Source organism: Poecilia latipinna, unplaced genomic scaffold, assembly GCF_001443285.1.
Source record: "Poecilia latipinna isolate Pla-1442-1.1 unplaced genomic scaffold, P_latipinna-1.0 Scaffold2206, whole genome shotgun sequence".
Classification (NCBI taxonomy): Eukaryota; Metazoa; Chordata; class Actinopteri; order Cyprinodontiformes; family Poeciliidae; genus Poecilia; species Poecilia latipinna.
The window spans coordinates 87523-103066 of record NW_015114822.1 but is presented as its reverse complement, the minus strand read 5'-3'; the positions used below and the strand labels follow the sequence as shown (position 1 = coordinate 103066).

General features: G+C 37.4%; 1 protein-coding gene across 1 annotated transcript; it reads left to right on the top strand.

Moving 5' to 3' along the window:
• The first annotated feature begins 226 nt into the window (after nucleotides 1-226).
• On the top strand, nucleotides 227-15513 carry ajm1 (apical junction component 1 homolog). Its single transcript, XM_015017899.1, has 3 exons — nucleotides 227-474; nucleotides 9933-13319; nucleotides 14127-15513. Exon 2 carries the CDS (start codon nucleotides 9987-9989, stop codon nucleotides 13254-13256), a length of 3270 nt encoding a protein of 1089 aa, XP_014873385.1. The 5' UTR covers nucleotides 227-474; nucleotides 9933-9986; the 3' UTR covers nucleotides 13257-13319; nucleotides 14127-15513.
• The last annotated feature ends 31 nt before the right edge of the window (nucleotides 15514-15544 follow it).

Here is a 15544-nt window from a genome sequence, read left to right as displayed (position 1 = left end):
TCAGACCTGCATGAAACTGGGACTGAAACCCCCCAAAGAAACTCCCCTGCTGCCAATGTTCGACAGAAACAAATATTTCTATCTGAATGGAAAGATTCAGATAGAAATATTTTAATGATGTTTAAAATCATCGCCAGTCAACATCCTTCAAAAATTATTACACAAAACTGATCTCCCTGTCCTGAGCGCCTGCTATCATGGAGTCGGAATGGAAGAAGGGAAGGGGGGAGGATAGGGTTGTGGTTGCGGCCACATCGACGCGGACGCTGCGACGGGTCTGCGCAGCTGTGTTGCGCAGAGCTTCACTGGCGATGTAAGATCAGGACGAAAGGAAGAATTCTCCCCTGGAGCCTGTCTGACTAATAAGGTGCACATTGCAGTTTCACCGTGTGCACATATCAGATGTCGTCATTGGGAGAACACCAGCGCTCTGGCCTGACAAAATATGGACAAGCAGGAGCTGGGATTAATGCGGTAAGACGTGAAGCTTCATTTATTTATATATTTGGGCTGTAAGCTCACTCATGTGTGCGGTGACTGATCACGTGAAGCTTTCTATCTTCTGCAACTGCGGCATTACTTATTCTTGGTGCAGTGATTTATCTGTCATTACACGGTGTGAACTGGGCAGGCTTAAATCTGCAACAATATTCGTCTGAATTCATTTGCAGCGTGCAGTGAGTGTCGAGCTTTGCGCTCTGAGCATGCGGTGAAGAATCAGGCGGTTCATTACTAGCTGTTTTCCCATCTTCGAACACTGACATCATCCTCATCAAGATTCTGGCTCCGGGCAGCGGCTATTCATGCAGTACTCCCAACGTGCAGCGTTTGCAAGCTCAGCGCCTCAATGCGACGATCATTAGGATGTCTGCGCTCGGCGGCTCAAGTTTATTTTATTTCACTGTCTGCAGGCCGTCAGTGTGGGACTGCTGCAGAGGCTGAATCGGTGCTTTGATGACTGTTCTTAAAAATAAAATAAAAAAACTCGACAGAGCACTAGTGAGAGCTTGATGCTGTAGACAGGGCCATGCAGAAATATTTCACATTAAATTAGGGCAGGAGCCAGTGCTATAGTGTCTGCTGGTTAATCATTACAACCCAGGTTTAAATGTGGGTAAACAAAAACTCTCGGATTCTTTTACTGAGATCTTCACGTAATAACCCACCAGATAACAAAATGAAGACTTTAAACAAATATCTTCATGCTTTAGGTCTCTAGCATGATGAGGCCTAAATAATGATTGTGCTACATCTTTTAGGAGATGTAGCATAATCAGGATATTTATCCAAGGTGGCTTCTTTTCAGGTTGTAACTACTTCAATTCTTGCTAGGTGAAACCATCAGAACCAAATATGGAGAAAAAAAATCACTCAACAAAATCTGAAAAGAATTAAATCATGATATCTTGGCTCCTGTCTTAAACATGTCTGCCTTTGGCAGTCAGGGTTCACAGGAAATCTCTTATCAGTTTGGTAATATCTTAAGGAGGAAATAGAAACAACAAAAATCCAAATAACACATGCAATTCTGGTAAGTGACTATAGACATCAACAACACATCAATGCACAAATAAAGAATATTTTTAACATATTCCCACAAAAATGCTACAAGCTTGTTTTGTTGCAAACTTGTAGCAATGCAACAAAACAATTATAAGTAATTTTCTCTTCATTCCACTGGCCCTACTTTACTCCTGTTGAACTCCTTTAATATGCGTTTGTCACTTCACCAGAAGGTATCCTTAGGCTACAAATGTGTCTATTTCACTAGTAATATTATTGCAGTCTGCGCATGAATCTTGACCACATTCTTATTGACTGTGTCAGACAAAGTGTTACTAGATTCATTAATTGCACAAAACCCAGATATTTGGTAAGAGACCAGCTGTCACTGTTTTGTTTTGTTTCAGCTGGGGATCAGTGGGGTTCGGTATCCTGTTTTGTCTGTTTCCATTGTAAAAGTAGCCCATACAACCGACCAATACAGTACTGTTCATGGGCCCTCTTCCCATGAGGTTGATAAGAAAATTATATGGTACAATTATGGTGTCACACAGCACAGTCAGTTGATTGATTGACAGAAAAACACCACTATAAGTACAAGACATATTGGTGTGTCATGTTTGCCATAGCTCTGGTATGGTTCCATATTAGGCATTTGGATTTAAACCCGCCTACTCATTGAGAGTCCAATGGGCCGTGGAACGCTCTCCTTTAACTGACTTTTGTGACGACCTTAAAATACATACATTTCACCCAGGCCTTATGCGTCCGCCAAGTTTGGTGAGTTTTCATATATGTTTAGGACTCAAAAAGCCAATGAATTTGATGGAAGCATGATAAAAATAAACACTATATTGCAATACATATTTGTTGCACTTAGCTGCTTGGGCCTAATAATAATAATTAAAACTTTTAATTATTCACTTGTTTTCAGTTCTTGCTTGATGTGAAGACTTGAAAATGGCTGAAATCTTCTAATAGAAGTTTTAGTCTCTTCCTTTTTGGTGGCGAAAGATTAGTGAAGATTTCTTGTAGGATTTGGAATATGACATTTGTAGTTATCTGCTACTACATGCAGTTTCACTTATATCACGAACAGTGTCTGTTTGTGGGTTGACAAAGTTCATTCATAACCAGTTTTATGTGATTTGGCGACAATTTTTAGCATAGTAAAAACTTTTTACTGAAACGTTTTTTCTAGCTTTTGATTATTAGCATTTGAGTAATTTTTAAGTCTTTAATGGAAATCTGTAGGATGAGTTCAGTCAAACGTAAACTGTGTTAGAGGATCAAAATGGCCAGCTTACTGTGTGGGTTTGGATCATGGCTTCAAGAGACTCTTTGCAGGTATTTGGATTTAAACCCACCAAATATGTACCAAATTTCATTATCCTTGATGAAAACTTGAGCCTGATTGTTTTAATGCCTCTGAGGGCTGCTGTGAAGGTATTTTGCCACACCCACCAGATTTTTTTCCTAGATTAATATCTTCAGTTTGGTGCAAATGAAATGATTTGTGGAAATTTGGGCTAAACATAAACATAACCAAATGTCAGACTGCACCTCACTGCCATGGTAAAGTCCTCCATGAGACCAACTTTTTGTTACTCATCTGATTCAATTTGATGTGGATTAGGTTGAGAGGGTAAGAAAGGGATCCTTTTTAAGTGAAAATATAACTACTTGTTGCCAGGGAGCTGGGCTTTGGTGAGGGCAGGAAATTACCATATAATGTCACTGGGCAACTGAAATGGATCAAGCTCACCAATTTTGGTGTAACTGCAAATTCTTTTTAAGATTTGTTTGCTCTAGTAGCCTTTGTTTAACAGTTGTCAGACAGGAAAGTGAGTTGCAAGAGAAAGGGAAGACATTCAGCAAAGGTCATCAGGCCGGGACTTTAACCTGTGACAGATATGTCAACAACTAGGGCCTCCATGCATGGACTGCACATTGTCCCTGTGCCACCACAGCACCCCATAACAGTGAAATTCTATGTGAAGGTTATGACATCAAACTTGCCTTTTCACCATAAAAGTAAACTTTTATGGTCAAACTTGCCTTTTCACCATAAAAGCATACTTTTATGGTGAAAAGGCAAGTTTGATGTCTGACCACTCCCTGTAGAAAACAAGAAAACTCATTGTTTTTGATCAGTTTTAATGACACATATTTTAAGGCTACAATGTCAGAATTGAAAGCCTAATTTTGGATACCAAATTTTTTTTCAAAAATTTCCAAAACACTTTAAATAACATAAAATAGAAATAACCTTTATTATCTCACAAAGAGACTTTGAATTTGTACCAAATGTCAGACTTCTGGCCTGGCTGTGTCTAGCACTGAGGAGCAATTTGGCCACACTCACTTTTCATTTCTTTGGCATTCAAACATTTTCACAGTGGCTGATTTTTGAAGAAGTTTTGGGAGTTTTCACAAATGTTTTGATAAAGAGAATAAAACTATCAATAAACTTTTTAATTACAATAAGATTAAATATTCACATATGTAACAAGATCTCACAACATTAAAACATCACAATATTTCTTGTTGAGGTGACTTCTGTCTTGTGAGCACTAGTCAGTTGCTTGATGGACCCTCATAGATGCCCCAATTACTCTAAATGTTTTGTTAACATAATTTGGGGATTTCAGTAGGAACTACAAATGGTTGCCGAGTTATAAATAAGAAGCAATGCATAAGCTCTGAAAGTCCTTCATATGATGAAATAAGCAGATAACAACATGGATGGATTTCAAAGTATACATTGCAATAAATAATAATCAGCTGGGAAAAACTGTTTTACAGATCCTTTGAAGTCCAAAGGTCTGAAAAGATAAAAAGAAATCAGAAAAAGCAATCTGATTTCTTTGGATCTGTTTTTTTGAGTTTGTGGCAAAATCTATGAAAAGGCAAACATAAAAGCATAAACAGAAACCTTGGAATGAAGACATTGTTGCTGTATAACAGTCTCATGAAGAGGATGCTTTCTGTAATTTGTAAAATTTTATGTAGAATCCTTCTTTGCACCATCATTTCACTCTGTTCCACAGTCGACCCCAGAAAAGAACAGGAACAGAACCAGCCATCTTTATCAGATGCCGCTGCTGTAGCATCAGAGCCTCACCGACTCTAATGCTGCTGCTGCAGCATCAGAGTCCAGTCTGTTGTCCAGATGAACATCTCCACCTCCACTTGTCCTCCCATGAAATAGGGTTTGATCTAACCCTGTTTCTCCTGAAACCTACAGTCATTTTCTTGATTCTGCTAAATATTTTTTTTTATCAGAAAAGAAAAAAGAAGGTATTTGAATATGTGTTATCTTATTCTGTTTTATCATGTGAAAGTTGTAGGTTTAAGTAAAGGTAAAATAAAATATCAGATGTCGCATATATTCAACTTTAAAAAAGTATGTATGTATATATATAAAACTAATATTTCTAATCCCCTTCTTCCATCTACAAATGTGAGTAACATAGTTTTGTATTTACTTAGCAACTGGTTGATGCTTGGGCATTGTTTTAGTTCCATATTCAGTTCGGTCCATAGTTTGACCCCAGTTACAGTGTTGCAAAATCTTTTCTTAGATGGACATCTAAGAACATATGAACATCTGCATATTTTGAAATTCAGTGTTCCCCTTAAGTTGTACCCACCCTCCCTTTCATAAAACATTTCCTGAAACTGTTTAGGTAACAGATTCTAAAAGATTTTATACATAAATAGTACAGTTTGATATTTCACAATGTCCTGCAATTTAAATACTGTAAATTAGACTTTACAAGCAAATTATTTGTGTGTGTAGATAGTAATATCCGCAATAAATTCAATTAGTGCATGGGATGCTGATCATTTACTTTGGAAGCCATATTGACGATTCACAAGTAATTGATGTTTTTCAATAAAATTGTCTAGTTTGCTATTGAATAGCTTTTTTTAGAAGAGAAACAGGATGGTAATCTGTGAAGTGGTTTTTATCTCCAGAGATAAATCTTTAGCAATTTTCATACTATTGTAAAACTGACCAGTTAATACAGATAAATTATAAATACAAGTAAGAATGTTAGAAGACCACTCAATTACTTTTTTTTTTTTTACCAATAGCATATCAATGTCATAATCAAATGATGTTTTTTCAGCATTAACAATATTTATAACTTCACTTTCATTAACTGGTTTAACAAATATAGTATGAATATAGTACAGACATTTATTTCTATTACAATATTATCATTCACAGAATTTCTTCTACTAGTTTTGGACCAACAAGAAAGAACAAAGAAATGTTTTTTTCGGTTGTTTTTTTAACTATTTCATACATATTACCATATCATTTTCACTAAAACAGTCCTGACAGCAGTGTCAGGACTGCTGCAACAGTGATAATCATAATTTCAAGTAAAATAAAACAGCGTTGCCTTTAGCATCCAGATTACATCTCATTTATTTGTTAACCAACAAGCCTTTTATAGTGTACAATATTAATGCTTTACATTACTTTTGTTTAATAAACCTTATTTACTTTTTCACCAGTAATAATAAACTTTATGCATTTCATTTTTCACATTACCATCCTGCACTCAATGAAGCTAACCAAGGTATAGTGTATTAGATGGGATAAATCAACTGTTTTAAAACTTTACTGCATTTAGTTGCCTGTTAACTGGCTAAACATCAAACTGTACACTGATTTTACCAGTACAAGACTTAGAAAAATATATGGAATTTAACATGGAATTGTTTCAACTTTAACCTGTGAATTCCCACACTTTATAAACAAAGAATAGTTTCTCTACCTTTAACTTCAGCTGGACTCACTTCATTCTCTGAGCTTCTTTATGAGTCAACAAGGAATATGCACCGAATATTGTTCGAACAAAAGCAAAATAAAACTCCTAAACCCTTGAGTTAGTAAGATATCACAGTCTTCTAATGATCTAACCCTACAAAAGGTCCCCAGTGGTTGTTGGCATCCTGCCAATCTAAACCTCAGCTAATAGAACATTACAACTATTAGAATGGTGCATAGGAACTGCAACACAGGCTATCTACTGGTCCAATAAGAGGTAAACATAGAGTAGTTTTGGTGTGTTTTCACTGTGTACTTACCTGAAGAAGAATAAAACAGAATTCAGCAATGACAGCCAAAGTGCTGCCTTTAGCATCCAGATTGTGTCTGAGGCAAACAGGAAGTTAGTGTGTAGTTAGCATTGCATAGCAATTTTGGGTGGTCATCGTCCCATTACACATGTAATATATATTAAGAGGGTAAGATTGTAAACTATAAAAACAGTTCACATACATAATAGTTCACAAAACATGCCCAATTTTTTACACATGTACCTATAAAAGAAGTGTTTATTGATATGCCAGTACACATGTCAAAATCAAAAACAATGTGACTGAAGCTTAAGAAAAGAGTGATTCTTATTTTTTTTAATTATTCATTTTCTAAATAAAGATCAGACTTCCAAAGTTTGAACAAGATTCTGTCTTAATTAGAGTTTGGCATAACCAAAGGCAAAGGACTAGGCATCTCCTATGGGCTTGAAGACCAGATCAGCTATGGTCATTTGGATCTGAGTTTTTTTTTTCATCATTCTTTGATTGAATATGTTTCAATCAAAGAAATATATTAAATTATACACGTACTAATTAAGAAATTAGTACATGTGAATATTATGGGTCACAACTAATTTTCACAACACAGAATGTGAGCAACAATTATTAGCAACAATTATTATTGTTATTGGTAAATTGGTAAATGGACTAAACATATATAGCGCTTTTCCAATCATTTTGATTACTCAAAGTGCTTGACACATTCAGAAACACACACATTTATACACCAATACGCAGATTGGTAGGCAACATGTGTTATTATTATTATTATTATTATTATTATTATTATTAACAATTGTTAAGCATCTACTAGATTTGCTACTGTAAAAAACATTGTTTCCAAGCACACAAAAACATACTTCAGTGCAAATGACAAAGTGCAGTATACAGAATTTATATCACTCTAACTTCTTGTACACTATGCTTACAATGTCAGACTCATTTTCTACAGGCTCATGGAACCAGAATAACACAGTTCCATATCCTCCCCAGGATTGAAAGAACCAATAACTGGATCCTCTCTTAAAAGCTTTTTTCTTTGTAGAGTTGTGGGTCATCAAGCACCAACAAAGCACAGCTTTCTGCCTGAAACACAACCTAATTCTAATACTAGTCTTTATTTTGAGTAAAACAATGACATGTAGCATGCTATAGATATGAAGAATTTGACTAATAACACAAGTTGCACAAGTTTTCATATATAAGGTACCCAATTCTTGAACATGACTCGTCGGTTTATGCACATCTTCTCTTTGTATCCAGTTTTGCATGTTACAAACAGCATCAAAATATAAAAGGTAATTATATATATAAAATAATATGTATTGATAAAACGCTAAGAGGGATTTGTCTAACTGTAGAGTTTAAAACAGAAGCAGAATTAGGTTTTCCTGGGGATAGGGATCCAGTTCCAGTATTTCTGTGTTGCAGTGCAATACATAGATCATGAAAAACTGCTATATATTGCTCACTGACCGGAATGTTACGGTGGTTGTGAGTTATGGTCACTGACCTGTAGGGCTCTCTTCATGAGCTCTCTCTCTCTTCGTGTTTCAGCTCTACCTGGCTACCACAGGTGAAAATGTGTTTGAGCTCGTCAGCCACTCCATAAAGAGCTCCATGCAAGAGATGTCAGGCCCCCTTTCCCTGGGCGTTGATCTGCAGTGATCTTGTCTGTCTGCTGACAACAGTCAGCAGTCTGTAATGGTGACAGACAACAGTCTGTGGTGACTTAAATGAAGCTGGAAGCTGGTAGGGGTTCTCTGCCATTTTTGTTCTAAACTGTTTTTCTCCTGGTTTGTGGATAGCCTGGGATTTCAGGATTTGTACCATTTTCAGTTCTCTAGAAAGTGGTTGTTTTATTTTAGAGTTAAAAGGGGGTTTAAGCTTCAGGGCTTTGGAGACCCTGAAGCTTAAAGCGTCCCTGTTTTTTCCTTCTTTTGTGATTCAGATTGTACCTAAATTGTAAAATAAACTCTTTTGCTACTGATATCAACTGTTTAGTTATTGCAGTTTTTGTGTTACACCCAGTGCCAGAATTTACCCTTAGTTGCCTTTTGGAGGGGTTGTAAAATTGTGTTGAAGAAGTGGAACATTATGTTCCTCTGCATATCCTTCAGCACTTTTTGATAGCCTAAATCTTTACTTTATTGGTAATGGTGAAACATGTTACAACTACCACAACTACATTAACATTAACAGGGATGGTGATTTTCAAATGATGATAAGAAGTTTAATGATATGAAACAATGGTACAAAATTCTCATGTTTTTGTTAATCTTATTTTTATATGTTTTATTAACACTTTTTGTACTATTATGTAAACATCTGATAATCTATTCTATCAGATGTGGTATTAATTTTATGCCAGATGTAATGGGACACACACCTTCTAAGAGTTTTGCTTTCATCCCAACAGTCCACAGAATGTTATCCCAAAAGTCTTGGGAAAGTCAAGATCTGTCTGAAAAAATGAGAGGACCTTTAATGGGGTCTTTTTGTTTTACGTTTTTTGCTAGTTTTCATCTTACCTCTGTCCCATGGAAGCTATTTTTGTCCAGTCTCTTATGATGGAGGCATTATCTCTGAACTTAACTGAGGCAAGTGAGGCATGCAGTTCTTTATTGTGGTCATTGGTTTCCTTAAGACTTCTTGAGTGAGTCACTGCTGTACTCTTAGGGTAATTTTGGTTTACTAGTCACTCCTGGGAAGTTTCACCACAGTTTCTTGGTTGAGCAATCACTTTTTCACATTGTTCACTTTGTCACATAGATTTAAAAAATGTTCTGCTTTAATAATAAAAACCTTCATTTAAAATCTGCTTTTTGTGTTTACTTGTGTTGTCTTTGACTAATATTTCAATTGGTTTGATGTTCTGAAATACGTAACCAACATAATAACCAACATGCAAAAATAGGAAATCAGGAAGGGGCAAACACATTTTTACATCACTGTAGATTTTTTGTTTTACCACTTAGGTTGCTGAAGGGAAGTAATAAACATTTGATGTAAGTTAGACTTTAGTTCTTAAACTTTAGATGAGTTAAGTTGAGTTTAATACAAGTAATTTTACTTAATACATTGGATTTTATATGTGAGTAATGATGCACTGCCCCTGCATGGCTAGTAAATCACTTTTGGTGAGCTAAAAAGAAGTGATTTGACTTGATATGTAATTATTCTCAATGTTTTTCATAAGTGTAACTTTAAAATGTCCTGCTAGACAACGCCTTGTAAATGTCTTTTCATACATGTCCTTCATGTAACGTAAACAGAAAGAAAAATGATTGTCTGTTTGTTTGCCTCCTTAGGTTACCACAATATTGAGGCAACTTCATGGAGAAAACTAAAGGAATCCCTTTAAGATGACACGCACAGACCCACCTGATATACTGGTATCAACTGTGCATCAAGACATAAAAGTGATTCCTATATCGACCCACTACAAATCTTTGCAACCCTCCAAACAATGTGATTTTATAAATTGCATTACACTGGAGGACAATCAGAGCAAAGTTAATAAGAGGCACTGTCGAACCTTTGACTATAAGTCATTGGAGTACCCAAAATCACACAAGTCCTCAATGGAGTCCCCATACAGAAAAGCTGATAGACATGCAGCCAACCCAGATGTTGCTTGGAATGCCCTGGGTCGCCACCAGAGATACCGTTTTTCTGCTCCAGACATTTTCAGTCACAGATTAACTCCTCAATCAGTGATTGCAGAAAGGGCAAGTGAGGTAGTTGTCCATGAAAATAAAAGAAGGACCAGGTCAAAAAGTGCCTCTCGTGTTCAGACTGGCCTGACTCCTGTGACTTTTGAAGGTTCCTCATCATCAGGAAGGAAAGGAAGAGAGTCCCAAAGGGTTCCAAGAGATTCTCGCTGGAGAGCTGAAACATCCCCACTTAGAGAGTCATCTCATGCAGCAACAAGGACTCATATGCATGAAGTACATCCCATTAAGCTCCAGCCTCAAATTGGTGACAGCAGTAGATATTCACCACACTACGCTTCTGATAAATTTGAGGATGGAAGTCTAGATAAATCAGCAAGTAGCCCCCATGTTAGGTGTCGAGTGGACATCAAGCCAGATGATGCGGCATTACATCATTCAGGTCAAAAACAGACAACATCTGCAATGGATATACCCTGGCAGAGGCATCACAGTACTGGGAGAAGTCTGACTGTGCCACGTCATTTCTCCTACTCCAGAACTCCAACTCCCACTGACTCAATGGGTGCGGAAAGTAGGCAAGCTTATCAATATTCCCGAAGTATGCCGAATACTTACCTACATCACATGGAGCTTCCATTACAAAGAATGCCTTCTGCTGGTGATTATTATGGTAGAGGACATAGAGCTCATTCCAGTCCTAATGTGCCAACTAATTTCTTTTATGCAGATGATGTAGCCAGATATGTGACTGCTCCTGCTCCAAAACCAGGATCTTTTTTTCATGATGAGCATTACACACCAGGTAAAACATACAGTCCCAAAGTACAGTATGTGCAAGATCCAAGGACTCGAATAGTGCATGCTGTAGCTACTAGACCATATTATTCCGAAATGGAGACCCACCCTTACTCTGTGCAGTCAGGATATCCCAAACCATATGCTGAAAATGAACCAGGGCCATACATCATAAGCACACCCCCCACAAGTATATTGTATGGTGATGATCCAAGAACTTATCAAATTCAGACAGCACCACCACGATTTTATTATTCCAGTGATATGTTTGCAGTGCCCCCAGAGCACCATGTTCCAGCAAGGGCATACTATACTGAAGGTCGAAGACACGCTAGAGTCACTCAACCACAAACTGATGACTGGTATGGCTCTGATGCATCTGGTTATTCTACCAATCCAGCCTCCTATGTGTCGCAGATCACTCCAACCAGAGTCCGCCAAGAGCCTGTACTAACTCCATGGTATACCAATCCATGTGTAGAACCTCAAAAAATAGGTACAGATTCCAAATCTTATTCCAGGTCTTGGGACAATATTCTCAACTCACGTGTAGAAAGAGAACAACCTCTTCCTGTACAGAGAGGTCAGAGCTATGATGATCTTCTGGACTCCAGGAAGCCGCCTATGGCCACAGGTGACAAACCAAAACCAGTGGTAGTCAATCTTTCCAGTTCACCAAGACGCTATGCAGCCTTATCAGTGTCTGATAACTCACTTATTGACAAAAGTCCAACAGAGATGTCAAAAAGTCCCACAAGCAAACTTTGGTTTGTTACTCCTGAAATAACAATTACTGATAATGATATTAGGCCAGGAAATCTTAACAAGGCTGAAGGACGGTCTGCAAGTTGGGATATTCTTGACTCTAGGAACGCTGAGGGTCTAGAATTACATGACTTTGATAGCTCAACCAAAGAAAAGACACATGATAATGCCTCACTTCAGCAAAGCCTTGAGCAGCTTGATGAACTCCTAGCAGATCTTGTGACTGACTACAAGCCACCGAGTAGACGAACAAGTGAGGAGATTTTGGACCAATTAAAGAAGTTAATTGATGAGGAAGAAGCGGTATCTCTGTCCAGAAAATGCTCAAAGCCAGATACAGACGAACCACTGCCTCTGGACAAGCAGCCAACTTCAATCAAAATTAATCCAGATGTTTTTCGTGACATGGATGGGCCAAGTGATGCAATGAAGACCGCAGAGGAATGCTCTCCAGATCAAAGTCCAGATGAGGACGATACAATGATGTGCTCCAACAATAAGTGCCGGAGAACAGAGACATTATTCAATGCTTGTCTTTATTTTAAATCCTGCCACAGCTGTTACACCTACTACTGCTCTCGGAACTGTCGTAGAGAGGATTGGGACATACATAAAGAAAGCTGCTTATATGGAAGAATTGGAAGCACATGCCGGCATATTATAAAACACTGCCGGGAGACTGTTGAAGTCCATAAAGCCTTCTCCCGTATTGCCAAAGTTGGCTACCTTTCTCGAGGTAGGGGGGTTCTCTTCCTTGGCTTTCCAAATCCTTCTTCATCTTGTAGCTTCCTGCAGTATGGCCTGAATAGTTTACCAATGTCTCCTACATACCTGTCTCTTCGGGAGCTTGAAAGCTTCAAGGACAACCTGGGGGAATACTGTAATGAGCTGCAAGAAGCTGGTAAAGAATATGACCCAAACGAATGTTTCATCTTGAATGTATCCATTGCTGTGGGTGACCAGCTGCCCGATGGGCCATCGCCAAGGAATCAAGCTCCTACAGTTAGAAAATATGCAAAAATTGCATTGGCTTCCTTTAGTCCTGAGAGAAAGGTTCACAAGAAAGAGAGTGAAATGGAAACACTGATCCTTACACCACCTCCAGGAACGGCTGATATTGACATGGAAGGAGAGGAAGGTCGGAAGGCACGAGAAATCTGTTTTATCAATATACAACGGGAACTGAGAATGAGAGGAGTTTTTCTACGCCATGAATACCCAAATGTGTATCAACAGCTTTGTGAATTTGTGGAAAGCAACAGAAGGTTCACACCCACAACTATTTATCCAATTGATAAGAGGACTGGTAAACAGTTTATGTGCATGATCATGGCTGCCTCTGAGCCCAGAACACTGGACTGGGTTGGCGCACCTCATCTGCTTGATGACATCATATAAGGGCACCTTTTGTTGAAAATAGTGTACAGAAATACATACAAATTCTTGCACATATTTCTGTTGGTCTAGCTCAGTGGTTCTTAACCTGGGTTCGATCGAACCCCAGGGGTTTGATGAGTCGGTCTCAGGGGTTCGGCGGAGCCTCTGCCGCGGAGGTAAAGACACACTTGTGTAAAGTTGTGATGACGCGCCCCGCTTTGCCATCACTTGCTCCAGAGGATCACGTTACATTGCTTAGCCAATCAGTGCTGCGGAGGAGCACTGATTGAAGGAGTTCCACTCTCAGCATGGATTTGAACTTATCTTTAATTACTTCAGCAAAGCTCACAGTTTTTACCAAATTCTGTAGCTTTCGCTGTACTTCTAAATCTGCTCCTTAGTCTAATCTTTTCGGGCTTGCTACTGCCTCTAGTGGCGTGGGGGTGGTAACACAACTAATATAATTACATTACTAAATCAGAATACTGCAAAGTCTTTATTATTTATTATTAATTTTTCATTCTCTTAAGAATGTAGAGCTAATTAAATGATCTAAACAAGACTTTAAAGTGGTTCCAGTTTCTCTCGATGGCCAACCTGTTGAAACTGTGGCAAATTTTAAATACCTTGGGTTGTTCCTGAACAGTCAGTTCAACTTTGCTGAAAACACTGACTATATTTTGAAGAACTGTTCTCAGAGACTCTACCTTTTAAGAGACTTAGTGATTTTCTTAAAGTGACCCAACTAGACTCTAGTTGGGCCACCCATATGTCAAGAATTTTGAAAAAAAAAAAAAAAAAGATAATTTTATTTATCACAAAAGAAGGGTTCAGTGAATGCGCATATGAATCTGATCAGTTTGTTACCTCAAAAAAGGTTAAGAACCACTGGTCTAGCTGTAGACAGTTGTGTGTAGTGCAACTATAGAAATTGCATACATTCATGCCTGCTTGGTCAGTATTATTTATTATTAAAATATTTCTTATCAGGTGTAGAAGTACAACATATCAGTTATTTATTTTTAACACTATAAAATGCTTTAAATCATCCACAAGTCATTTCCTGGTTTTCTACTGTTACAACCAAAGTCCCTTTGGTTGGGACTACTAAACTCACATGTTTTTTTTAATATCTCAGATAAGTAAATAGTGGTTATTATTTTGTCCTGAACCTTTTTACATGACTGTCTACATCTGTGAGTACAACATAAATATTTTCATATCTAACTTTAATGGTACGACATGCTGGAAATAAGAAACATTTTCTTAGCAACGCAAACACTTTCTATGCAAGGTTATTTCATCAATCAAGTACCACATTCCTGCAGGTATAGCATCTGCTATATTATGTATGATTCATACATATTATTATATAAATATATAAAGAGATTTTAGAGACTTGTGTGCAAAGTAAAGATTTTGATGGAAGTGTAAATTGTTATTAGACATAAAGGATGCCTGAGAAAGAAACATCTTGGGCTGCTTCAGATATCTAGTAGAAAAGGCACAAAATTTTATATTGATTTGAAAAGGTATTCTATTGAAAACATGGACTCTTCTGTCTAAAGGAATACTTAGAGACATTCATATCAGCATAACATTTCTTTATTCTGCTCTGCAAAATTAGCAGAGCAATCCTGGACTTGAAAACCTTCATAATGGATGTTAAAATGGTGCCAGTTACAAGCCCCACTAGAGGTGTTGGCCTGTACTCTTCAGTTTAAACACTGTGAGTAGTGGAAGTTACCTAAAACAAAAACTCAACTTGGTCAAATACCAACATATAATGCAACTTCTTTGAAATACAATTTTATAAGTTTGAACAAAGTGAGCCAGATTTTGGCACAGTAACTGTAAGGTAGACTTCTGAAATAGGGACAGAAGAAGTTAGCTGTGAATTTGTGGTGATCTAGGTTTATTACATGTATGATGTCCTTATTAGTTTCAGCGAATCAGAGTCTTTAATTTGTTTATTAGGTACAAAAATGTAGAAAGTTTAATATCACTTAGCCATATTGCCTCATTCTTTCTGTTGATTGTGTATTTGTAGATTCCTAAATCTTAATTTTATCCTAGAGGTGAATGGAAAGAAGGATGTGGCTTGAATTTATTGTATGTTTGAGTGCTAATATTCTATCTAAATATGACTTACCTGACACCACAAAAACATATAATCACAAATGAAGGTGGATCAATTTGTTGTCCTTTAGCAACATACCGTTCTCAGTCCTCAGAATCTGTACAACAAAGTACAATGAAACTTGAGGCTTATATATATATATATATATATATATATATATATATATATA